Genomic DNA, 25,719 nt, shown 5'->3' with positions numbered 1-25,719 from the left:
CTTAGATATGACAAGCCAAATACAAGATGGGCATGGGCTTATTAATTAATCACCACTGGCATGGTTTTTTTAAACACACTATGGCAGCTAATGCTTCATGCACTTAATATGTGGTGTGTGCGATTTGTACTGGGGTAAAATGACCCCAGGAAAGGTGTCTGCTTATCAGTGTGTGGTAGTTTCACCCCTAAAGCCAGTACACAACACTGAAGTATTCTCTGGCTCAAAGTGATTTTTTAACATTTTATTTACAGTAACAAATAACAATGGAAAGACAAAATATAAACCCATCACTGAAAGGGATTTGAGGACTCCCACGGCAAGGATGTCTACATTTGGAGCGGCATCTGCTGTTCCCCTTTATGGTCCCCAAACAGGCTACCATTTTGAATGGCTCTCTTGGAAGGCTGTCATGTCAGTGTCCAGTATCAAATGGATTGCTGCCTTTGCATTAGGCCTAGTGTTTGCCTGCTGTGGGGAAAAGGCACAGAAATGAGGCTCCTGTTATCCCCTTCCACACCTACGAAGTACATCCTCATCCTCGGGAAAAAGCTCCTTTAAAAGTATTGCATTCAAACACCAGATATGTCATCGAGATCCTTGAATGTGTATGGAGATGACTGGATGGGACTGTCTAATCTCAGCACCGATATGTCCACTGCAAAAGGTTGACTAAAGGATTTGGGTAGGGGAGTTAGGGGTGAGATACGAGTCCTCTTAAAAGTTCACAGAACAGGCCCAGCTCCTGGCTGCTGACAGTTGTGGAGGGGCTGCTCACAAGTCACTTTCTCATGGGATTAGGGGCTGCTCTGAGGCTTTGGCTTCCTTTCTTTCTGCCACTGGAAGAATTCTGCTACAGGGCCGGGGATCAGCCCAGAGCAGCTGCATGAAAACATTCCATCTTGGCACACTAGGCTAGCTGCCATCCTCTTGGGCGCCGGAGATGTTCAGTGGCCAGCCAGGAGAGAGCAAGGCTGCCAGCTAGTTGACATCAGTACACTTAAGGCACTTTTGCCAAACGAAAAGCACCAGAACTAAGGGGAGAAATACCCAGGAGTCGAACAGCAGCAGGACCCGACGGCCAGTAGGTGGCACAGCTTACTGGCACGCTAGACCCAGGCAGCACATCATGCCCATCTCTGGGCTCCGTGTGACTGCTCCAGATCCCGGCCAAGCAACTTAGCTGGATGTGCAGCTAATCTTTGTCTGCTCTTGGCTCAGGCAGCAGGAACACTCCTCTCCCCCAGCTGCCATTGGGAGGAATCTGGTGGGAGGGGAGAGATAAAGCAAGCACGCCCACCACTTGTCCTTCAAGAATCCTGCACATCTTGTTCCCAAGCAGTTCTGCAGCCCAAAATTTGGGTCCCCTCCACAGGGCTCATCTGCTGTTTCAAACTTAGCTTCTTTGGATTCAGATTATTGGATGGCGGGGCAGAACAGTGGAGAGACCTCATTGACAAGGTTTCCCGCACATTCAGTTTCTATTCAGGGCATGAGATCTGGCTGCATGTCTCAGGAGGAGAAGCACAGGCCACAGCACTCCATGCAGATCTCAAGGCAGTCAGCCGACTCACAGCATGCATCGATAATGCCGCAGTCCATGTCACATGGCAGGTCGCAATCGGCGCATTCCCCAGAGCCGCAGCAGCAGCAGCAGATGCAAGAATCCTCGGAGCTGCAGGAGCCACAAGTGGCACAGTCCAGCATGATGTTGCAGAGGGTCAGGAACTCACAGAAGAGGCAGGAGAGGATGCAGTGGACACAGCAATCTGGAAGCAGAAAGAAAAGGGAATATCAAAAAGCAAGCAAAAGAGAGCCAAGTGTGGGAAGCTGAAACCAGGCATGGAGAGAAGTGATTGCACCAGAGCCAGAAGACAGGAAGAAACAGAAGATACCATTGTGCATAGCATTCTGCAAAGGCATTGCTCCAAAAATCTACTGATGCTAAGAAAAGCATAAATGTTGCATTTCAGTATATCAAGGCATCTGGGGCCAGTCTGGTGAAAGAAGACGCTGCAGACGTTTGGATGAGAGTCAGTAATTATCTGGGATGCTATGGCTAAGGAGAAATCACCCAGGAATCTCTTCAGTGGTTATGCGATTGAGAGCCTGGCCAGCTTGGGAAAGTTAACATCAACACTGTGTACAGTGACATGAATTAAGGCCCGAACCTTCCTTTTGAACATACGTAACTATAAATCCTCTCTCATCCAGAGAAGATCCCATCATAAGCCAGGTGCCCCACAACTGGTTGAAAGGGAGAACAGATAGTGAGAGTTCATCTACTGGCTCACTGGCATCAACAGTCCCTTGAGGTCTCTTGCCGAGAAACAGTGGCCGGCCTCTTGCAGCTGAAAAAATAATGTTGTGGAACTGCAAGTCTGATTTGGAGCATTCCCCCACCCCACACAGTCTCTCTTTTTTCTCCACCCACCCAGGGTGCCAACCCCTAGTTTAGGAGCCTGATCTGGCCCTTGAAGTGGCCATGTTTACTTTGGGCCACACCCACTATTGGCATACAGCCTCCAGATGTTTGGCCAATGGTGAGTGCCCATAGGCAGAAATGGTTATAGCAATTAGCACCAACAACTGCAGGGCAAAATTGCTCTGTCAGTAATTCAGCACGCCACACAATGCCACAGTGCAGATAATACTCTCCAGTTCTCAAGCAAGGGCCACTCAGCAGCTTCATAGTAAAGGGATCCAGGGGACAACTCCCCATGAAACATTTCCCACTCCTGCATTGTGCTTTAGTGCGCAGTGGAAAGTATAGGAGACTGTACCGCCACTAGCCCCCCAAAGGATGATATGTCCACCTCCCTTGTGAAGGCTGCATTTCTCTGCAATTGCCATACGACTTAGATGAAGAATCAGGATGAATCATACACAAGTCCCAAAAGGAAGAACCAACAGCTGCTATGGTAGCTAAAGTAACTAAATCCTGAAAGAGGGAAGGCATACAGGTTCAAAAGCTAATGCAAATGAACATGTGCATGTAATAAAATTGTTTCAGACACTGAACAAGAGTTGTGAGAATAGCAACTCTTAAATCCATCTCCATAATTTTGCTTTCTTCTCTATCTGGCCAATTTCTTCAGGCCTGTTGAACTGCCCCTGATCTTGTCCCGGCTTCCACTTGCTACCTGCATCCTTCCACTGAATCTGCCCTCTGTTGCATGGAAGCTGACCATTCTCCAGTCCTGCCACTGAGACTCTGTGGACCCTGGCTGGCTTGCTGGCTGGCTGGAGGCCAGTCATGTCTGTCTAATGAATCATTGGCTTTGTAATTGCATGAACTGGAACTCCGGATAGAATATCTCCTATGGATAAGACATGCATCTTAATGCAGGCATTGACCCACTCTGTGTGTCTGGGAACAAAACAGGTAGAGTATATACTAAAAAGTAGTAATCAGGAGCATCAGTGTTTCCACCTTCACATTCTATACCATCCAGTCACTGGTGGGGTGGTGCTTTCTACTCTCCTCCTGATGAATGGACCAAATAAACTCTAGCAGTAGCTGAAGAATATTAAGGTATGGGGAGAGGTACCTTCCTGTGCCTCAGTAGGTATCTGAGATGATGCTGATTTGGAGCTGCCTTTGCTCTTTTTACTGATCTGGCTGTTGATGGAATGATGAGATTGTAGCTTCCGATGAGGCTTCTGGGAGCCTGACAGTGAGCTGCGTTCAGAGCACAAGGCACCATTCCCAGCTTCGCCGTTAGAAGCACTGAGGTCTGACACATGCCCAGCACCATTCTGCAGCAGGGGAATCAAAGTCGAGGTTGGAGGGGTCCGGACAGTTACTCGGCTTTGGGGCTGACCTGTTAGGGAGGAAGAGAAAGATTATTGAACATAATGCCTATGCAGTTCTGACAGAACTATATCTAGGATTCCACACTGCCCTCCGAAGCATTGAGAAATTGTGGACTCTGTTACGTTGCGGGTGGGGGGAATACTTGGCTTTGCAACAGTTTGTCCCTTCACATTTTAGTTCCCCTCAACCCACCTTTCTTTTCATAATCTTAAAAATAAGTTGCAAAACGATAACCTAAAGTATTTCAGAACGTTTACAATATCCCTCCTCCAAGCAAACATCACCTCCACAGCTCCCTGAACAAAATCCAAATTGAGTTTTGTGATTTCAGGCTGTAAGCTATTTCTTTTTCAGCTGAATAACCATTATGAAAGCTACACAATTAAAAGCTTTGTACCTACAGTTTGCAGAAAGTATTGTATTTGTCCAGAAGACTAGCTAGGCAAGGGGGGAGGCGGGCTGGTCCTAGAATAGACTTTGGTCCGAATTCAGTAATGGTCATACACGGCAGTGAGCTATCCTCCTGAAATCTAATCTACAGGGCCAGTGCTGTGCAGTTTTGGTACAAGTCTGAAAGAGAATAAGATTGCTGGAATCAGTTCTGCACCTGGAATACAGATCCTTTTGTGATGTTTGCTCACAGGTCCTCTACACTGTTGTTTCGAAGTTTCCTTTTTATAGGTTTTGCCCATTTTATTGCTTTGAATTCTCTCTTAGTTGGCTCTTAGAGGCTATAAGTACTGGAGGTAGGAAAAAATCAAACAGCCAAATATAGTAAAGGCTAAACTGAGAGCAGGGTAAGTTAAACAGTTTTAAATGTATGCAGCAAATTTGTCCCGAGGAATGTGCGGCAATGATGTGGCAAGAAAGATGAATAACGAATAAAGTAATGGAGGATGGCAACTGATCATTTCAGGAGAGTTCAATAAATAATAAACAATATATTGAAGACATTTCTGTATGGGAGATAGTTTAGCAATCCGTGCATAGATTATCAGGTCTGATGATCATGCAAGCATCTTTCACTGCATGTAGAATCACTAAATGTGATGTAACTCAGCACCAGCCAGCCCAGCAAATAGTCAGGAGTTGAGGTGGGTTGTAGTCCATCATCTGGAGGGCCACAGGTTCCCCACCCCTGATGTACATGCAGGTTGCATGCTATTTCCTACAGTGTAAAAACACACACTCCCTGGCCTGGTTTTTGAGATCCAAAGTATGCTGATCTCTGGAAGAAGGTACCTTCTGCAAGATATCTGCTTCTGGTGTGGAGTTTCTCTCATTCATGGGTTAAAAAAAATGTTACGGAATGAATTCTTTCTTGTTGGGGTTTTGTTTTTTCCAGGCACCTTGGTTATTCTTTAGGACAGGAAAGTGGATTATAAATATTTTAATAATACCAAAACCCCAAGTGACTTCCATTCTAAAATGTCTGAGGCCTTTTAGGAATGCTGTTGACTTTGAACCTTTTGTTTTCTGTACTGACCATTCCCTGTGGTTAAAAGATGTCTTTGGGCGCCTTGGCATTGCTTTTTAATAAGTGCGTGTAGAAATGTGGGGGGAGGGAGATTATAGGAGCCCTTACCTGTGTATTACACAAATCCATACAAAATGTGAAATAAAGTAAACCGAATATTTTCCTCAGGGAATAGGAGTTTTAACTGATTATTCCTCCCCCTCCCACACCTTTTTTACTTCAATGAGTTCTGAAAAACAAACAAAAATTATAATAGCTATCAAGTGGAAATGTGGTTAACATCGCATACTGTACATTCTTGAACATTCACATATCCACAGTAACCAAGAGGCAAAATAAGCTCCGACTTCCGAAATACAGGCTATTATTGTACTGAATGGTAACACATGTGAAAACTGAATGTATGCAATGGCAAGTCAAGAGTTAGCTGTGTCTCTCTTCCCTAGAAAATAAATGTTTGGTCCCAATGGCTCATTCAAGTCTCCAAATGACAATGGGGATTTAAAGGGGGGGGGGAACGGTCGCCCTGGCTATTTATGTGGAATTGTACTTATTTTATTTAATTATTAAATTTGTATACCACCCTTCATGTGAAGATCACAGGGCGGTTCACAAAAATACATAAAAATGCAAAATGAGAATATGTAATAAAACAAAAACAAACCAGTAACACAATCTCCCACAAACACAAGCACAGGATCACAGCAGAAAACAAACTGGAAACCATGCTGGCCATTTGCTTGGACAACAGAGACATTCTAGACTCCTAAAATCAATTTTTGCTCTTCCTTGGTGGTGGGGAGGAGAGCAGAACTTCTTTGGGGTCTTCAGCCTAGGTTTGGAGCCTTGGGACATGGACCTTTCCCTTTTATGAAGCTGCAGTCTCCTCTCTGGGAAGAGCCAGCCAAACCTCTGCTATGAATGGCATGCATCTGCTGGCCTGGGATCCCCCAACCCCCTCCGAGCCTCAACCACAAACTGTTCAAGAATGAAGAACAATTGTGATTACAGACCATTGTCCGGTTGTATCATAGTAGCTCCGTTGACTTTAGGAGAGGTTACACAGTATGCATGGCGGCAGCAGTAAGACAGGGGGAGGCCTGTGTACAATAAAGACCTCCCACTGCTCTGCTACATATGCAGCACTGGAAGATTTCAAAGCATGCACACCAGCCCAGTGGGAAGCAGTACTTGCTCAGATCTAAGTGGCGGCACTCTATTAATTTTTGGAGGCATCACTTAACGATGTTGCGGCATTCTTACTTGAAATGTACAGAAAATCAGTTTAAAGAGAGATTGGGAAGTGTTACAAAGATGTGAGTAACTTGCCCAAAGCCACCATTAAATAGGAAAAAATAAAATTATGAAATTCCCAAAATCCACCTCTCCCAATTCTCTCCAACTGTAGACATTTTTTTAAAAAAGGAGTGAAGGAAGTCAGGTCTCTCCCTTAATTCTAGCACAACTGAAGCGACAGTCATGAATGTAAAGTGTGTAAACTACTCCTAAGTGCAAGAGATTACAAACTGCAGTTTGGCAGTGGCCAAGTCATGGAAATAATCATTTGAATGGCCTTAGCCAAGAAATATATTTGGGGATATGCAAGCACCATTGGAACCTGCTACCTCTTGCATACGTTTCTGATTTTCAGTTTATAAACCAACTATCCAGATCAGGATAGGGTTAAGGAAAATGACGTGATTGGCCCCCAAACAAATAACTCGCCACACATTCACCTCATCCCTCTCCCTCCAAGCTAGGGCTTGTTTTTTCCCTCTGCTAGACTTTACATTTCTCTCCCCTCTCTGATCTGTAAACACGCGGTGATTCAGCAGAAAGGCTTGAGAGCAGAAATTATCTTGAGCCAATCCAGGGAACAGACGCTGCATTCTCTTTGGGGTGTCAGCTGGACAGGACTCCTGAATTTCTGGGATGAAAAGGGCCAGGACTGAGTCATACTGAAAGCATCATGCACAACCTTCCAGCACAAGATGTTTCTTGTCTCCTGATAGTGGGGGAGCAGAGCAATGCACAGTAGGTGGCAAAAAGGCAATCTTGGTTTCTCTAGCATGGGTAACCTACCAGAGGGTGTTAAGTTGACACAGGATTCTATTTTGACACACATGGACTCAAGGAGAAAAGAGGTGGAATTGTAGGCACCAAGAAACACAGCTGCCATTTCCTGGATCTGAGCTTGGCTCTGCCAATAAAGACATCTGCCAGATACAGTAGGATGCCAATATTAGTTTGATGGTGGTAAGAGGGCATCTCTGGATCAAGAGCCAACATTTTAGAATGGCAAAGCACCAGAATGGCCACCTAGTTATCTTCAATTATTATTTGTTCCACTGCTCAGGAAGCTTGTGAAGTCACTCACATTAAGAGACAAATGACAGACATTATATAGGAAAGTTGACTCATTAAAGGCTTGTAGGGAAATATTACAAATATTACAGAGACCTGCGTAAAACAAAGTGTTTCTTCTTCCCATACATACCACACCTGTACATGAGGCTAAGCAAGAGAGGATTCTTCAGTGAACCAGAGCTATTGGTAGTTAATAAAGGCCTCATAAAATGAGCATGGATATACTAGTTATCTTATCTTGTGGTTTTGCATAGAACTGGAATGGTAGGGCCAGGCTCGTAGGAAGGGTTATGTTTCTGCTGGAGAGTTCATGCTCAGGAGAGGGAAACTGCTGGCCAATGAGTGCATTCATGATTATGAATAATCACTCTCTATTTTTTATTTACTTATGAAACGTCTATACCACTTTTCAATCAATATTCCCAAAGGACATTGGATGGACAGGTGGCAGTTACTGTCACTGTTTATAGTTGCCAAGATCATTTTCAATGCCAAGCATAGTCACTGACAACCGTACCTGGAGGGAGGATCATTATAGGATTAGGGATGGCAAAGAGACAAGAGCTCTTAATCAGGTGTGCTGAAGAGGGCAGGTTGGGAGGGAAGAGCACCCACCCACACACTATCTCTGCCCCCATCCCCATCACATCATGCATGTTCCAGGGTGATGGCCTGCAAAGTGAAAGCTTCCTATACTTGTGGAAGCTCCCACATGAATCAGAACCTTGAAAAATCATGAATAGAGAAGACTTCCCAGAGCAGAAATTCAGCCCAAAGGAATGGAGAGCTGAAGGGACAGGTCATCACAACCATAATGTGAGGGACAGGGTCATTGAGCAAAGCCTGCTCTCCCTACCTGCTCTTGCGGTGTGCAGGAAAATGGCTGGATGGGGCTTAAGAAGAGGACTTGAACCTTGCTGTCCTCTGCCCAAACCCAATGTCCCACTCCCGACACCACACTTGTCTCATTCATATTGTGACATGGTGAGACACTATCCTACCAGCAGAAGTTCCCTTTGCATACACATAGCCCTTGCCAGCACAAAGCCTTTTCGAATTCAACCATCTGTTAAATAAAGGTTTTGACCTATCCATGACCTGGGTATGCAAGTATCAGCATTTTGAAAACACATTGTGCTGAGGTTTTCATTCTGACAGAATGCCAGTTGTAAGGCTTCTCCCCTACCTTTTGACCTCAGAAACCGCACATTAGCATGCTAATGGCAGCAGGACAATCAGTGACTGCACAAGTCTCTTGCTCAATGCTAATAGTTGCAGTATCCAAGCACACCTATAGCTCCTTATCTGCAACGTGAGGGAGCAAAAGCTTTATCGTTAGTTAAAACTTTTCTAAGAGGGAGAGGCTTCTTGCTATATGCACATCTGCCTCGTTTTCAGTTTCAGCTTAAGGCTAAGAATGAATTTCACCAGCTGAGTTCAAATAGAGCCCATGAGAATATGGGTTCACACACTGACATGACCTTAACTGCAGTGGCATGAGTGAACCATTATAATCATCATTATTTCGGGGATGAAATTATAGAGTGGTGAATCCCCTAATCAGATAATTACAGGTGGGAATTCCACTGATGATAAGAATTTCATTCCCAGCCATTTATTATAGGGTTTTTTTCCTGGCTTTTCAACACAGTCTCCTTTCTCAAACCAGGCCAACACCCAATTCACCATTAGCAACCTGGACCGTTTCAAAAGCTTTCTGTGTTCCAGGGGTGAATAAAGGGCAAGTAGCCTGAAGATCCATTTGATACAATCCACAGGGAGCTTCCCTTATGCAAGCTCACCAAAGTGAACAGGGGCTGCACACATATTCCATTCATAATCCTTTGGTCCTGTTTTCTGAAGGAAAAAAATATGGGGGGGGGGGAGGGATTAAGCCAAGCTTATTTATTTATTTAAAGCCGGGGTGACCGACATCTGATCTGACCCCCCCTCCAAGCAGATTTTTCTGCCCTGCCAAAAAGGCAACAACACACCCAACCCCATTGATTTTGGCAGTAATGATGACTCAATTTCTATATTTAAAATATCTCTAAGCAGTGTACAGAAAACTGAAGCAACAACAGACAAGTTAAACAAAAATATTATAGCACGCAATTACATATAAAAATGTTACATTGATGCAAGGTTACTAATATATATAAATCGGTTCATTCCCCCCCCCCCCCAGCCTCTGGGTTCTCACCCAGGGTCTGAACAAACTCTCAGCTGACCCACAAAAGTCTCACAATGAGAAGAGATCCTGGAAACAGCAGACATCACCCTAGTCTCGCACTCCAGATTTGCTCTTTATGGTCAGGCTCAAGGTGGATGTTACTTCCTCAGGCTACCCACAGCTGGGTCCCATTCAGCTGCACTTTTCACACCCAGTTCCAGGTGCAGGAGGTTTGTTGAGTTTCCCGTGGGGTCCAAAGGATGGGGAAATGGCCCCCTCCACTCGCAGCTCTTTCTTCACCCTCTGTGCTTTTCTCCTCCTCCAGCTGCGGTGGCAGCCAAAAACAATTAAGTGGACACAGCACTAAGGTGGGCTGAGAGGCTCTTATCATTTGAGGAGCAGGGAAGAGGAAATAATTTGCACAGATTAGCAGAAGAGGGGGCCTGTGTGTGAAAAGGTGCTGACTGGCCACATCTACTTTTGGCCACATCCATGACCGGCACACAGCTCCAAGTATAGTGAAAATGGAGCCTTGCATCACCAGAAACATGTTTGTTCTTTCAATTTGGAGTAGACTCGGTTTTGTTTTTCAGGAAAAGGGCCATCGCTTTTGAGATGTAGTTCAACAATAGAACAGAAGGTCCCAGGTCAAATCTACAATGGTTTCTTCATGTAGGCCTGGAAGAAACTCCTGACTGAAAACCACTGCCAGTCAATGTACTGTATACAGTACTGAGCTAGGCAGACCAAATGTCTGACACACTGCAAAGCAGCTTCCTAGGTTCCTAAGGGAATGTTTGTACAGTAATGAAACAAACTCAACATCTTGGCCTCTCCCTACCCAATACCATCTAAAGAGTGATGATCCTACCTGCTATGTAAGCACAGCAAAAAGTTCCGACTCAAGTTCCAGAACTAACAGAAGTGTCGTAATCTGGTGGATGCATTAACGCAATGAGTATTCCTTTGATCTGCTTACTCTAGTCATACAGTGGTACCTCAGGTTACATACGCTTCTGGTTACATACGCTTCAGGTTACAGACTCCGGCAGCCCAGAAATAGTACCTCGGGTTAAGTACTTTGCTTCAGGATGAGAACAGAAATCGTGCTGCAGCGGCGCAGCAGCAGCAGAAGGCCCCATTAGCTAAAGTGGTGCTTCAGGTTAAGAACAGTTTTAGGTTAAGAATTAAGTACTTAACCTAAGGTACCACTGTACTGTTGTAAGGTAGCTAGGACTTGTTCTAGATCAGGGATGGGGAACTGGGTCTTTATCTCTCCCCCCCCCACTCCAGGGACCAAGTCTGACAAACAGTTGATGTCGCAGTGACATCCAGTGAGGCATATTTTTGTATAGCGCTGTGCATGGAAGCCCTGGTGATCAGCTGATCACTGGAGCTTCAGAAGCACTGTACTTTTCAGGCATCAATGACCAGCTGATCAGCTGGGCTTGCAAAGTACTGTACACCCAGGCTTTGCAGATCAGCTATTCCATGGTACCTGCAAACTCCCTCACCTTTACCTGCCCCAAACTTGATGACATTTGTGATAGCTTGGCCAAAATGACATTACAGAGCAAACAGGGAGGCCTGGCAGGTCTAATTAGGTCTGCAAGTCAGAAGTTCTCCAATATCGCTCTAGACAAACCTATTTTGTCTAGATGGTTTTATTCTCAATAACCCCCACTCTGCTAGCTCAGAAGAATGCAAAATAGGATCCCAAATGGTGTTAAGTTGGAGTGGCTTAAATGGAAGCAGAAGACCAACACTGGCATTGCCAGTTAAAGATGAGAGGTCTACTTCGGATGACCTAGCTATGACGATACTGTGACAAATGATTCACAAACAATTCCACTTGAATATGGAGATGCACATTAGGTCAGATCATGGCGGAGCAAAAACCTTGCTCTCAGTAATGTTCTTTGTGGCGGAGGGGAAAAGCACAATTTATAGCATGCTTGCAAAATCAAAAGCTTCTCCTAAGGAGAAAGATCTCTCCTTCAAGGAATTTTTGTTCGAGGAAGACACCTCGGGGAGTGGTTTGAGGGCCAGTGGCAATGTGTGTGTGTAAAAACCTACAGCAGAGGCGCAACATCTGGGAGCGTAGCTGCTGAAAGCTCCCTCTCTGCAGAGGGTGCAGCATGACTGCAGAGTGACTCATGAATGCAGAATGTCAACAGGCAAGCAGCCCAGCACCAGATGCTCTCAGGCAAGCATGTGGCTTCAGAATTGCACAGTTTCATTACGACAGTGTTTCTAGTACCCTTTCCCCAGTAACCTTTTGTTCTATATATATATATGCCTGCGCAACAAATGATTTGCAGAACTCGCCCAAAGTATTTTCCTAAATGAGGAAAAGCCTTTGAGGGATGAAAGGGCATGTTAGTGCCCAGAAGGGATCAGTCTTTTTAGGGTAGGGCAATCTCCCCTTCCTTGTTTTCTTGTTGTCTACTTATGGAAGGTGCCATTGGGAGCAGAAAAGCGAGGCGATGGGTGCTAGCCTCTGCCACTATGGTCGTAATAGCACCCTCTCAAAGCTTCCAGGGGGAAAATGGGTTATCAGGCTACCACGACATGTGTTAACCTGTAATGTGCAGTCTGGCCCTCAAAGTAGCTTCTGGTGCTACTTTATCTCGACACAGATCTGTGTCCCAAGACCCATGGCATCACCACTTTGGAACGATGCTTCTAGATGACCTGTTTCTTGAGCATTTAATCTGAATGCCTACCTATACCTGATTTAGCTGGAGGGCTTCCCTACCTAAAAACAGCATCAATAGATGGCAGTAATAGAGATAGGTTAGGCCAAAATAGCTTTGTGCACCAGTATATCAAGTAACTTTCACACAAGTCAGTGTGTGCTTGCACTGACTGCTGAAGGGAGCTGTGCATTGTGGGCGAGCATCTCCACTTCCTGGCTCAACAGCCTCCATGCAAAGAAGTTATTCTCTTGATGGCGACAACCTCACATGTAATCACCTAGTTCTACAGGGTGGACTTCACATCCCTGAGAATGGTATAAATCAAAGTTTAATCTCTCAATAGAAGGAGATTGTGCATGTCTACCCCAAATTTCTGTGGATTACTCTGTACTGGCTGTTCTTCAGATTTCTAAACGACAGCTGTTGTATCCTGGTCACACATTTTTTTCTATGCAGCCACGAGTGAGTGCAAGAAAGGGAGTGGGGGAATCAGAAAGTGGGCAATAATTAGTTTTTGTATTTCCAGTTAAGGAATCATGTATCTATTGGAATTAGAAACAGACATTTAAGAGCATTGTATGAAGATCCAGAAATAAGTTCTTACCACTAGAGGAACAAAGGATTTATTATTTAAAATATTACCATTTATAATCAGGAAAGATTTGGAAGCAGGAGAGTTTTATGGGCTACATACGTGCCTCAGTCATTGACTAATATTTGAAAGACATTTTCTTAGCAGGGAGCAAAGTCAAAGTTGTTTAACAGTGGAACGGTCTCCATTGGGAGGTTGTGGACTCTCCTTCCTTGTTGGTTTTAAAGCTGAGGTTGGATGGCCAACTCTCATGGATGCTTTAGCTGAGATTCCTGCATTGCAGGGGGTTGGACTAGATGACCATTGGGTCCCTTCCAACTTTACGATTCTATGATACTACAAATACAAAACTGGTGTATTCATCTCTAGACAACTTGAAGATCTCTGAAAATGGGAGGAAATATAATGTTACCTTTGCTTATTTCTTGCACATTTGCGGACTCACGCCCAGCTGTGCAACAGTTCTGGATGGAAATGGTGAAGGAAATCAACAGGATGATAAACTATAAACATACCTTTAACCTTTTAAAAAATTTCACTTCAAAATGAATTTGTATTAACAGTACAGTATCTTTACTAATAGCATAAAAAAGATTATTCCTAGATACTGCTAAAAACAGAAAAGGCCCATCATTTAAAGAGTAATTGACCAGGGTTTTGCAAACAGTTCCGTTGTATATAGGGAGTAAAAAAATGTCATACAAATAGGTAGTAGACAGAGAACCAATATTTAAAGAGTTGGTGACCTTTTATTTACTGAAAGCAAAGCAATCTTGTTTATAATAGCATATGTAATTTATTTTTGACAGTTTTGTTACTTGCACCAGATTCTTCTTTATTTAAGATAATCTGATTTTGTTTTTCTAAAAAAGAATGCTACCCCAAATTCATTGCCATATCAAAAGTAAGTGAACTTTGGGGGAGGGATTTTGGTAACTTTTAAAGGTGGGACTGACAAATGTTTCATGAAACAGGAGACCTTACTATCAGTTAGAGACAGGGGTAATAGACATACGTGTTATAGCTTCTCTCGCTACTCCAGAGTCGTCCTCAGATTTCCTCTTGGAAGGTGCTGTTCCATTCACCAGGGACCTGCAAGATGCTGAGTGTTCTTGTGATGGGTTTTCTGCCTTCACATCTGTGGTCTGATTATGAGAATGAGGAGCTGAGGTTGGCAAGTTTGGAGTAGTTGGTGCTACCGCTGAATTCGGCATGGAGGAAGGGCACGTGTTTGTATCTTGGCCTGAAAGACATGAGGTAGTTCCAGCATAAGTGTTGCTTTATGCTGATGACAGCAGGCTCACCTGATGCCTGAAGTCCTGAAAAGGAGGTATCCTCACAACAGCTCCCACCTGATTAGAGAGGATGGATAGCTCACTAAAGTTCATTCTCTCTCTCTCTCTCTCTCTCTCTCTCTCACACACACACACACACACACACACACCACTTATCCATTCAGACCTACAAATCTCAGTTTACTAAGCAGAGATACCTACAAGGTACTGTTGTGCTAAAACCTGTCCTCCAAAGTTTTCTTACCCTGCAAAAGAGGGTTATTTTTCTGACTAATTTGCAGGATGCTTTAGCATTGCAGCAGGCACAGGACTGAGCCTATTTTATTGTTGCAACATGGCCACAGAACAAAACACTAGAGCAATTTTTCAGTGCAGCACTAATGTGCACCCTGTGGCACCCCTTTATTGCAATACATCCAATGTTACTTATGTTTATTAACCATGGTTTCCTCTCACCCCCAAGGACTGAAGAGAGGTACAATGGGATGCCATGTCATTTCTTTTCAGACAGACCTGTAACTATCATACTTCTTTTCTAGTGGACATAACTGAGCCTGGAATCAAAAAGGAATCCCCATTCCTTCAAAACCATTCCACTTCCTTGCCTGTTCCACTTTGATTACTTATTATATCCAAAGTGGGAAACTGATTAGCAGGTTAGGAACAAACTAGGATCTTCAAACTCTGGTTCAAGATCCTGACTTGCTCCAGGCCTACTAACCAAGATTTCCCCATTCAGACATAGGAAGAGCTGGCTGGGATGAGGTCAACAGCCCTTCTAGCCCAGCATCCTATTTTTGCACTAGAGAAGCAGATGGCTTTGGGAAGCCCACAAACAGGACATGAGCACAAGGGCCTCTGCCCACCTGTGATTCCAAGAACCTAGTATCTTCAGGTCTAAGGAAAACTAGAGTTAATTAACCCCAGAAGTGCTGGGTTGCAGCATGCAGAAAAGAAGAAAGGAGTGGTATGAGGTTGGAGCGTGCAGGTGCAAGGCTTGTGCATATATCTACTTAATAAGCCAATATATCTATGTTTAAGCCAGGCCATAGAGCTGTGATGCATTAAAAGTATAAGTAAAATGTATTCCATTACCATATTTTTAGTACCCTGGTGGGAAGGACAAAAGGGCGACTCAAATGCGTATTAAGCACTGTGCAACTAAGAGAATAGTTTAACTGTACAAATGCATTTGTAACAGGGACTGTGAAAGAAGAAATAAGGGGCGATACTTTTCCTGCATTGTTAAGTCGGGAAAGGGGAACTTGTGGCCCTCCAGATGTTGTCATACTCCACCCCCACCAGCATGGCCAACGGTCAGGGATAATGGGACTTGTGGTTCAGCAACATCTGAAAGGCCACAGGTTCCCCAGCTGTGAATTACGAAATGCGGGGAGTCTGACCTTATGAGAGCTTCGTAGGCCATATATGGTCTGTTGACCAATTGCCCTCTTAAGCTAATTTGCAATAAACCCTTCTGTCGGCCTGAGTTTGGCCTCAAACGGAAGAAAGAGCTCCGATGTCAGAATCTCCTTGCCATTAATGCCAAAGCACGGTCACTTACGCTAAACCAGTTGTGCTCAATACTGATCTCTCATTTATTCCATCAGGAAAGAGCCAGAAATGTTCTGTGGATGAGAGACACTGGGGTGTTTACACCAGGATGCCACTGGCGTTCAGAATTAAATTTATCTCATGCACAAACCCCAATTATCGATGCCACTTTCCTGTTGGCACACAGTGCCTTTTGGTGCAACAGATGCAGCTGTGGGCCCTCTGTGTTGGGGAAAGCTGCTCCTGCTGGATTTCTTGCCCAACACACACCTGTTGAAGGCACAGGAACCAGAAAGAAGGTGGAAGCCCTGTTTCTGAGATCTTGACTAGTGGACAGATGGAAGGCCAAAAGGCAATACTTAAAAAGCAAGCAACATCTAGGAGTTGTTGATTTTGGCCAGGCCCATGAAATTTGCTTATTGTGCACTCAGTGGAAGCACATTCCGCTTCACTACTTGAGGCAAAGTGGGAACGAGCCACTGTCCCTGCTGCCCCCTTGCCCCCTTGCTACCTCCTCACAGCCAGCACCATGCCTCTCTTACCTGTGTAGTGCAACAGTGTCCACAAAGTGCCAGCAGCGGCAGAGATCTTGCAATATCTTGCTGAAGTCTTGTGAGATCTCATGTGCTCTGTGTATGCTGCAGATCACCTCTAATGGTATTTATCTTGTTTGTATGCATGAGAACATGGGTTTTCCCCATAGATACTAACTGCAGCTTCAGCATTCCTATACACAGCGGCTTGTTTTTTTTGCCAAACTTAACCTGCTTCACAGGGCATAGAGTATGCTCAGGCCCCCAGCTGGCCACGCATCACCTCTTGGGAGGGGGAGTAGGCCCCCTAGGACCTTCCTCTTTCCCCCTCCCTGCTGTTTTGCTGCTCTTCCTACCCCCTATCCTCCTTCCATGAGAGAAAGTATGGGGATGGGGCAACAGAAGTATATAGGTGAATAAATCACAGCCCATAGAATAGGTAAATAGGCCACAGATTGTGGGTGAAGTGGAGGGTCCAATTAGGACTTTGTCAGTTTTGGTTCCTCTCCATTTCTTGTTTTTCAGGTCTTAAGCTCCATTTTCCACATCAGTTTCTGAGTTTCCTCATCTATCTATCTATCTATCTATCTATCTATCTATCTATCTATCATCTATCTATCTATCTATATCTATCTATCTATTCCTCATGAAAATTCATCAGCAATTTAGTGCATTTTTCTCTGAATATGCATTTCTGTACGTAATTTTGCCCAATATACACTTTTTTGCAAAGCAATTTCCTGTAACATACAATGCATATGTGTTATTTTCACTAATAGATATGCATCTTTATGCACACTTTAGTAGATGCATTTTTGTATGCTTTAATTGAGCTGAGAGACTGCTTAGCAAAATTCTGCGAAGTGCGAGCTTTGAAGGATGGCTATGTTTCAGTATTGCTGAATTAGCTAGGTTTGCCTTTAATTGACAACTGAACCAAATTTCTCCCCCACCCCTAGATCCAATCCACTCACAGTGCGATGAGCCCAATAAAACCATGTTGGCGCTCCTGTGTGTAGCCAGTTGTATAGTACAGTAGCAAAGTATGCAAAAGGAAACCTGCCTTATCTCAGCAAACCACTTGCTACAATGGAGGAATTTTATTGGGTGAATCGGGGCCTGTTCTAAGGGAATGGAATAATCACACACAAATGACCAGAGCATAGATTCACTGAAATCACACCGGGACTCAGGGTGCTGGTGGTGGGGATTGGACCTGCAAATCCTTCCTCTCCCTCTTTTTAGCATCCCTCTCCCCTTCCCGGTTCAACCACAGACCTGTTCACTCCCCCCGCCCTCGGAGCCCCTTCCTGCTCCCTCCTGGCACTCAGAATAGCAACAATTTACACACAAGACAAGCAGCTGGAGTGCAACAGCTTCGGAGGGGTGGAACCACACTTTATATAAAGTAAATTACACCTTAGGCGCAGCGAGCGAGGCCAAACACCCATAATTACACTGACGGTAACAACAAGACCTACTCTCAGCCAGGCAGGGGGCTGAGGGCAGGAAGTAAGAGGCCCTTGGACCCGTTATTATACTCAATATAACAAGAGGTCCTACATGCAGGCAGACAGGGAGGAAAGGAGGCAGACTGCACATGCACGTAATTATAGTGACTGCATCACGGAGCCCTGCGTGAAAGAGAAAGGGCTGGATCCTCAGGCCATTACAGTTAACAGACTACTTTCTATAGGCATCGGAAGGCTTCACATCAACCAAAAGGCTTGCCAGAGTTGGGGTTAGTGTCACAGCAGCAAGATGTGCTAAACACACAGGCTTGGACCCTAAGTTTAAGGAAGTGTGTAGCTTAGCTGCTGAAGACTATGGCACTCAAAACATGGTCTCCACAGAACACGTGCTCATAAGTTGTTTAAGCATATGGGAACTTTGGTAGGTTAATTGATTGAAAGGATGAGACACCTTGCTCATGCTCAGAGGCCTTTTTTCAAATTATTGCTTCGTGTTTTCTACTCCAGAAGCACATATTGGCATAAATGCAACCTTTCATGTTGCTGCTTTCTGTGGTATGTACCTAGAGTAAAACAGCCACTTGAACAGTCATCAACACAGCAAGTTCTGCAGCTGGTTTCTTATGTGATTATTAGGGATGAGTCATAGCTCGCTTGCAGATGTTGCAGTCGTAATGACAGGTTATTAATTGCATCATTTTCACACTGGATCAGTTTAGATGACATCACCAAACCACTGTGTTTGGCCACACACACACTTGTTCCCTCCTGTCCTCAAACACTTCTGATTCCCCACTATGGTTCTTGTTTCACACAAACTACAGGTTGCCTGGACCTGGAAAATGAGGGTTAACTGCTGGGAACCTTTAGAGAGTGGGGCTACTTCTGCTCTTTTTTGGCACTGAGGAGCAGGGGGAGCAAATTATTTTATTTTATTTTATTTTAGGCAGGAAGGATACGCTGGAGTTTTGGTGACTGAGGTGTTTCGGAAATGTTATTGCGATTATCTGAACTGGAAACCACCAACTTCACAACTCTGATTTGGAGGCAACTTGTAATTAGTAGTAACCACGGTTTGCCTGATGATAACCAAAAGGTTGCCATTGTGAATATATTCACTGAATGAACCTTCATACAATGAGAGTTAGAACTTACTAAGTAAGTCATTAAAAAGTGAGGGGGAGTCGCTTTAATGTGGTAAATTCCCCCTCTCATCACAAGAAAGAACATGGGTAGGCAAACTAAGGCCCTGGGGGGCCGGATCTGGCCCAATCACCCTCTAAATCCAGCCCATGGATGGTCTGGGAATCAGCGTGTTTTTACATGAGTAGAATGTGTCCTTTTATTTAAAATGCATCTCTGGTTATTTGTGGGCCTAGGAATTCATTCATTCCCCTGCAAAAAAAAAATATAGTCTGGCCCCCCACAAGGTCTGAGGGACAGTGGACTGGCCCCCTGCTGAAAAAGTTTGCTGACCCCTGAAAAAGAAGATTCAAGCAACATATTCACCACACAAAATTTGATGCAGTTAAGATCACTGCTTGAATGTCTTTCAAAAGCCCCAAAGTAACAGCTCTTAATCTCCAGAAAAAAAGCCTAAATAAAAAGAGAAATGTCAAGGAGCCTAAAACCCTTGCAGCTAAGGAAAAGACCATGCAGGCTCATACTTTCCATGGAATATATAAGCATTAAAAGTGCATTGCACTTTTCCTGACCTGGTTCAGCTGTGCTCATTGAGCCCCACTCCAGGGAACTTTACGTGGATGGTTTCTCCACAGTCTGCCTGTCAGATTAGCCCATATGAGAAGAAGGGGCTCTCTGAAAGCCCTCTCAGAGACACACACAGCCTTGTGTCCAAAAACAGGAAGACAAATATTGGTTTGGCGTACCTGTTTTTTTCCTCCTCGGTATTGGAATTATTTTAAGACAAGCTCTCTTTCTGGAGACGCTTTTATCAGCAAAGCGTCTCCTAGATTAAAGCTACGATTTCAAACAAATGTAGAAAGGTCCAAAACATTATCCAAAACAGTTTTATTATTCCAAGAGTACATTATATATATATATATATATATATATATATATATATATATATATATATGTGTGTGTGTGTGTGTGTGTGTGTGTGTGTGTGTGTGTGTGTAAAAACAAAATTATTTTGGAATGCTCATTAGTAATTCTGACACCAAGACCTGCAAATTACTTCCTGCTAGAAGGGAACACAGAGGTGCAGCAGGATAGAAAAGAGTCACAGATCATGACTCTTGACTGGAAGAATTTGGTTGCATCACTGAAACGTTTTTTGTTTTTTTAATGAAGAATCTTGCTGGAATACCTGTCATAAAGCTGCAAAGCTCCCAGGATTTGAAGAGATGTCATTGGGTTGGTTTTGTTAGTTTAACATGTTAGCGTTATGTAGTGTTTTTGTATTGTATTGTATTGTATTGTTCGGGTTTTTTTCCTTTTTTTCTTTTGTAGTGTTTAAATTGTTGGAAAAGTAATAAATATCATTTACACAAAAAATGAAGAGATGTCATTGGGATTTTTTGAACATGCAAAATGAGCTACGCTTTTCCTTAGGTACACCCCCCCCCCAAAGAAATACCACAAACCATGCAATTTACTCAAAAGTAACCCCCATTGCCTCAACACAAAGCATGACAACTGCTGTATTTTTATGTGATGGGCCCAAATATTTCACCTTGGCAAGCTTCAATGCCTGCGGCATTATAAGCTAGTGATCGGTCAACTTTTCTCAGTTCAGTTTGGACTCTAATCAGCAATTGTAAATATCATTGCAGAAGGCTCTGGGAAAATCCAATTTTATTTTGAATGTTCTGAACTGATGTATATGTTTTTTGCGCATGCATGTTACTATTCTGGAACACAAGCGCATCCTTGGAGTGCTCCTTGGTAACTAAAGAGTAGAAGAGTGGGGAGGCAACTCCAGCAGCAGCGGTGATGGTGCTATCACCCACTCACCAGACAGGCAGGAGATGCCACCCAAGAGAAATGTCTGTTGCTATGGTCAGACTTCACTTTTTTCCTACTCCTATGCAGATGCAAGTGGAGACAGATCCTGGCAAGTGATTGTGCATGTGTGTGTTTAAAACCACCCCTAGTTAGACTCATGAATTGCTTCGAAGGTCACATTTCATACTGAATGCCTTTGGTACATAAACCTCTTGAAATTTTGACATTCCCAGTCCCAAGGGATTGCTCAGAAGCCAAGGTACTGTCCTGTAAATTATAGTCTCATGTTAAAAACTTCTGGTCAATTGCAGAGAAGGGTGGTTTCAAGGGGTTAAACTGACTGATATACAGCACCTTTGTCTGATGAATATAGACTGCACAGAAGGGGGGGGGAATCTTAATAGTCTCATTTTACATTATGAGGCAAGGACATTCCTTTAATACATTTGGGCATTATAAACAGGGAAACATTGCATTCTGAAACCATTAATTCCAAACTTCAATGGCATCTCTAATGAAGATGCTGTCTAGCCAGTTTGAAGCCACAGCAGAGACTGAACTTATAATATGAGATCTGGTTGGCAGAGACTCTTGTTTCATTCTGGTACCAGCTTAGAACATCTCTATTTCCCAAGGCATTGGTGGGTGCTAGTTACTTAGTTTAAGAGGAAAATGTTCTGCAGCTTTATGGGCAGTTTTATGATTATCTGTTAATTGCTGCATTTTTATCTGATCCATTTTGCTTTAACTTGTTAATTTTTATGCTACTGGGATCAGCTGTCTTCCACAATGACACCATCCAAGAATAAATTAAAAACATTTCTTTGGTCAGGTGTTTAGGATGCAGCTAACTTAATAAAAAAATATTGCCTGTTGCCTAAGTTTTAATTGTTGAGATAGATAATAAAACAGTAATTAAAATTTTCTATGTGTTGTATTTATTATTATTATTATTATTATTATTATTATTATTATTATTATTATTATTATCTGTCCTGGATTCCTGTGGGAGAAAGAGCAGGATAAAAACAAACAAAAAACCCTGTAGATTATATAACCATCTTAATTGGCAAACCATGGTTAACACTTGCCCTTCAAAGCAAAGAAGGAACCATGATTTGAAGTGGGTTCCCCCATTTGTTGGGACAAGCACTTGCCACAGTTTGCCAGTTTAGATGCCGTTGCAAATTATGGCTAGCATTCAACAGGAAAATGAAAAGTTAGTTATAGTTCGTATCTATGCCACCTTTCAGCCCAAAAGATCCCCAAGGTGGCTCTCAAAGGTTAACACAAATACAAAATTCAAACTATAAAGTGAAATACAGTATATGAAGGTTGAAGATAGCAATCTGAAAACGCTGGCGGCATTAAGATAAATTCAACAGTGTAAATAAGTTTTGATGGGTGTAATAATGGAATACTGAATGGTTTAGTTTATGTAAAATATGCAATGATTTATGGTATACAAAATGAACCATGGAAAAAGGAGAAGGGAAGTCATTGATATTGTATTAATGTTTAAATGAGTATTTAAAATTGTAAAACAGAAGATCTAATAAAAATTATAGATGATAATGATAGATAGAAAATCTATCCCAATGACAACTTTTAACAAAGCTAGCTAGTAATCTATCCCAATGACAACTTTTAACAAAAAAACATAAAACCTGAACACATTTTTCCCACACACAAAAACAGTTTTCCCCAAACGTCAAAGAAAGGGAAGTAATCTCCCCACTCCTGATGTTTCCAAACACACTCTTCTATCATGTGCAATAGAAGGAAGTTTGTGGGCCTGCAGCTTATTTCCAAATTCACTCAATCATAGTTTTAAGGAGAGTCTGAATTGAGTCTCCAAATCTTTGATGTAATTAAGTCTTATGACAGCCAATGTCCTTTTGGGGTTCTGTTTATGCTACAACATCACATTGCTTTCATGTTCATTATTACCCACAAAACCTAGATGTCTCTGAACAGTGCTGCTGCCTGACTAATTATGCACCACAAGCATTCTGGCATTTAGCATTCCGGCAGATCATGGAATCTGAATTATGCGTTAGTTTCAACAAAACACTGTATTTTAGCATCTTTAACACTAATAGATTTATCATGGAGTAGGTTTGGTGGACTAAAGCATTGGTCTTAAACTGGTGGGTCAGGATCTATAACTCAGTTGCAACCTGGTCTTAGTTGGATAACAACAACATTACCCACCACCAAACGTATATGTTAAAGAAGATTAATAGTCCCACCACCACTACAACATACTTGTTTGGATTAGATGTGGGTCTGGGCCTGAAAAGGTTGAAGACTGATAGACTAGAGGGCGTCTTCAGTTGGGTGCTGTAAAAGTGATGTAAACAGGGAGGAAAGTTCCTACAAACTCAGACATCAACAGAGCTGTGCATACTCTGTAGACTCGTAATCTGGTGAACCGGGTTAGCGTCTCCGCTCCTCCACATGCAGCTGCTGGGTGACCTTGGGCTAGTCACACTTCTCTGAAGTCTCTCAGCCTCACTCACCTCACAGAGTGTTTCTTGTGGGGGAGGAAGGGAAAGGAGATTGTTAGCTGCTTTGAGACTCAGGGTAGTGATAAAGCGGGCTGTCAAATCCAAACTCTTCTTCTTCTACTCACTGTGATATAACTGAAAACCAAGGTAACATAAATTCTGCATGAAGAACTGAATTCTCACTCAATATATGCAAAATGCAACTTAAGTACACCTGCATATATTTGCCTATTTTGCATAATTTATTCTGTTGCTAGTCTTGCCATTCAGGGAGTCTTTTTTCAGCTGAAGAGCAGGGTAAAAATACTTTAAATAAATGTAACAGGAAACTGTGATGCCTACTATGTTAGTGCCATTTGTTTTATCTCACCGTTTTTGGTGATGATTTGTATTACACAACGACTTCCTTTTTTCACCTATACTACTGGTCACTCTGAGTACATCAGTGTAAAAGAACAAGTTTTATATCAGACATTACTACTACTACTATGCAAAGCATTAGACCTCATTTCCACATAAAATTATAACAAGCCCCTTTCTGGATCCTGAGATTTTATATTTAAGTCCTATCCATTTCTACTCAGGGATTATTTCCACTGCCTTAAATAGGGTTTGGTTTACTTAGAATTCCAGGATGAACCAGGTGTAGTCTACTTTTTCAGGTTTACTTTTTAGTCATGAGGTCTAGAAACTCATTTAAAGAATAAAAGCCAAGATGCACCTCAACCAATCCAACTCTTGTGTGTGTGTGTGTGTGTGTGTGTGTGTGAGAGAGAGAGAGAGAGAGAGAGAGAGAGAGAGAGAGAGAGAGCCTCTGAGTACAAGCTCAGTCACATCAAAGAAGCTTTGATACTTGCAATGTTATTCAATACTTTGCTGGCAATATGATTTTATATGTGCCCATTTCCAGATTTCTGTGCCAGATGCACATTGTAATCCTAAGCATGTTTATTCAGAAACAAATCCCAGTGAGTTCAACTAAATTTCTTCTCTAGTAAATGTCCTTAGGCATGCCACCTCAGTAATGCATTGCAAAATGAGTCATTTATTCCATGTTTGTGTAATGTGGACCTCAAATGCAGTGGACACCTCAAGGCAATGCTGTAGTAGAAGCATTGAGTGTTAGCAATTCTGAAACTTAGCACAATTTCTGCATTCACACTTTTGAATGTGTAGGAGGGAAAGGGCTGCATAGCAAAGAAAAGAAAGCAGTCAATCATTTGCGTTTGTAAGCAGAGACCTTTTGGATATGCTGCCAATGAACCTTCCCCCAGTTCATTGAGATTTTGCATCATTCTCTCAGAGAAAGGCACATATAAATAACTTTGGTTGCAGACAGAAACCCACAAATGGGAGGATGTGTTTTGGTGGCAGCTGAGTTCTGTGAATTGTCTTCAAAGCTATAATGCTTGTGGGCAGACACTTGAGCCTTATAATAGGGAGGTCAAAGCTGTGGTTTCATGAGGTCGATAGCTGCAATCCTGCATGAAATTTACACATGCCAACGTCCCATTATTTTCAAGTGACAGAAGGCTCCGCTCAGCACCGTGTTAGGAGAATGCATATATGTCAACGATTGTGAAGTCTGGTGCAATAGTTTATTTTGCCACAAATGGGGCAGTGAGATACTGTATACTTCCTTCTTCTGCCAGTTGGCCACAGCGACACAAGCAACAAAGTAAATGTTTCTCCCCCTGCTTGCTAAATCCATGAAAAGAAACCTTGATACATACTGGCCTGAGTAAAATGTGTTGCATCAGGTTTTTGTCTACATGGGGAATGGGATTAACCAAACATGTGAGGTACTTCCAGATGGGCTGCTTATTTGCACAAAATGTGCTTCTCACACACTTGCTAGTTAAATCAACACACCACAGCATAGTCACACAAGCAACAGGTTATTGTCTTTTTTCATATGTTATGTATTTTTGTGCCTTTATATTGTAAACCGCCCTGTGATCCTTGGATGAAGGGCGGTATAGAAATTTAACAAAAACAATACTTACCATTCTAGTTTATGAGTTTGTTCTCCAAACAGCTTATTTACATTCAATCTGAAATGAAAGCACTAGAGCATTTCAGATTCAAAGCTATTTGGAGAAAGGGAAGTGGTGGCTGAGGAGTCCAAAAGGTAGGGTTGTACTGGCATACTGAAAGGCAGACTGTGAAAGACATGCAGTTTGCCAAGTTCCCTATGGGTAAAACCTGGTGCTGGATTTCTGATCTAATGGAGGCATCTGCTACTGTAAGAGAAGGGGTT

The 25,719-nt window shown here is 43.0% G+C and overlaps 1 protein-coding gene across 1 annotated transcript in view; it reads right to left on the bottom strand.

The window, feature by feature from the left end:
• Positions 1-229: 229 nt before the first annotated feature.
• The window catches only part of MDFI (MyoD family inhibitor), a 46,346-nt gene continuing 20,856 nt past the window's right edge, over positions 230-25,719 (bottom strand). The window contains exons 3-5 of the mRNA XM_028734128.2: positions 14,141-14,368; positions 3,552-3,824; positions 230-1,769 (exon numbers count right to left, since the gene is read on the bottom strand). Of these exons, the coding sequence (XP_028589961.1) occupies positions 1,513-1,769; positions 3,552-3,824; positions 14,141-14,368 (758 nt within the window). The 3' untranslated portion in view covers positions 230-1,512. The remainder of the gene's footprint in view (positions 1,770-3,551; positions 3,825-14,140; positions 14,369-25,719) is intronic.

The sequence above is a fragment of the Podarcis muralis genome, chromosome 5 (assembly GCF_964188315.1).
Source record: "Podarcis muralis chromosome 5, rPodMur119.hap1.1, whole genome shotgun sequence".
NCBI lineage: Eukaryota > Metazoa > Chordata > Lepidosauria > Squamata > Lacertidae > Podarcis > Podarcis muralis.
Note: the sequence above shows the minus strand (reverse complement) of the source record. Positions and strands in the feature narration are given on the sequence as shown.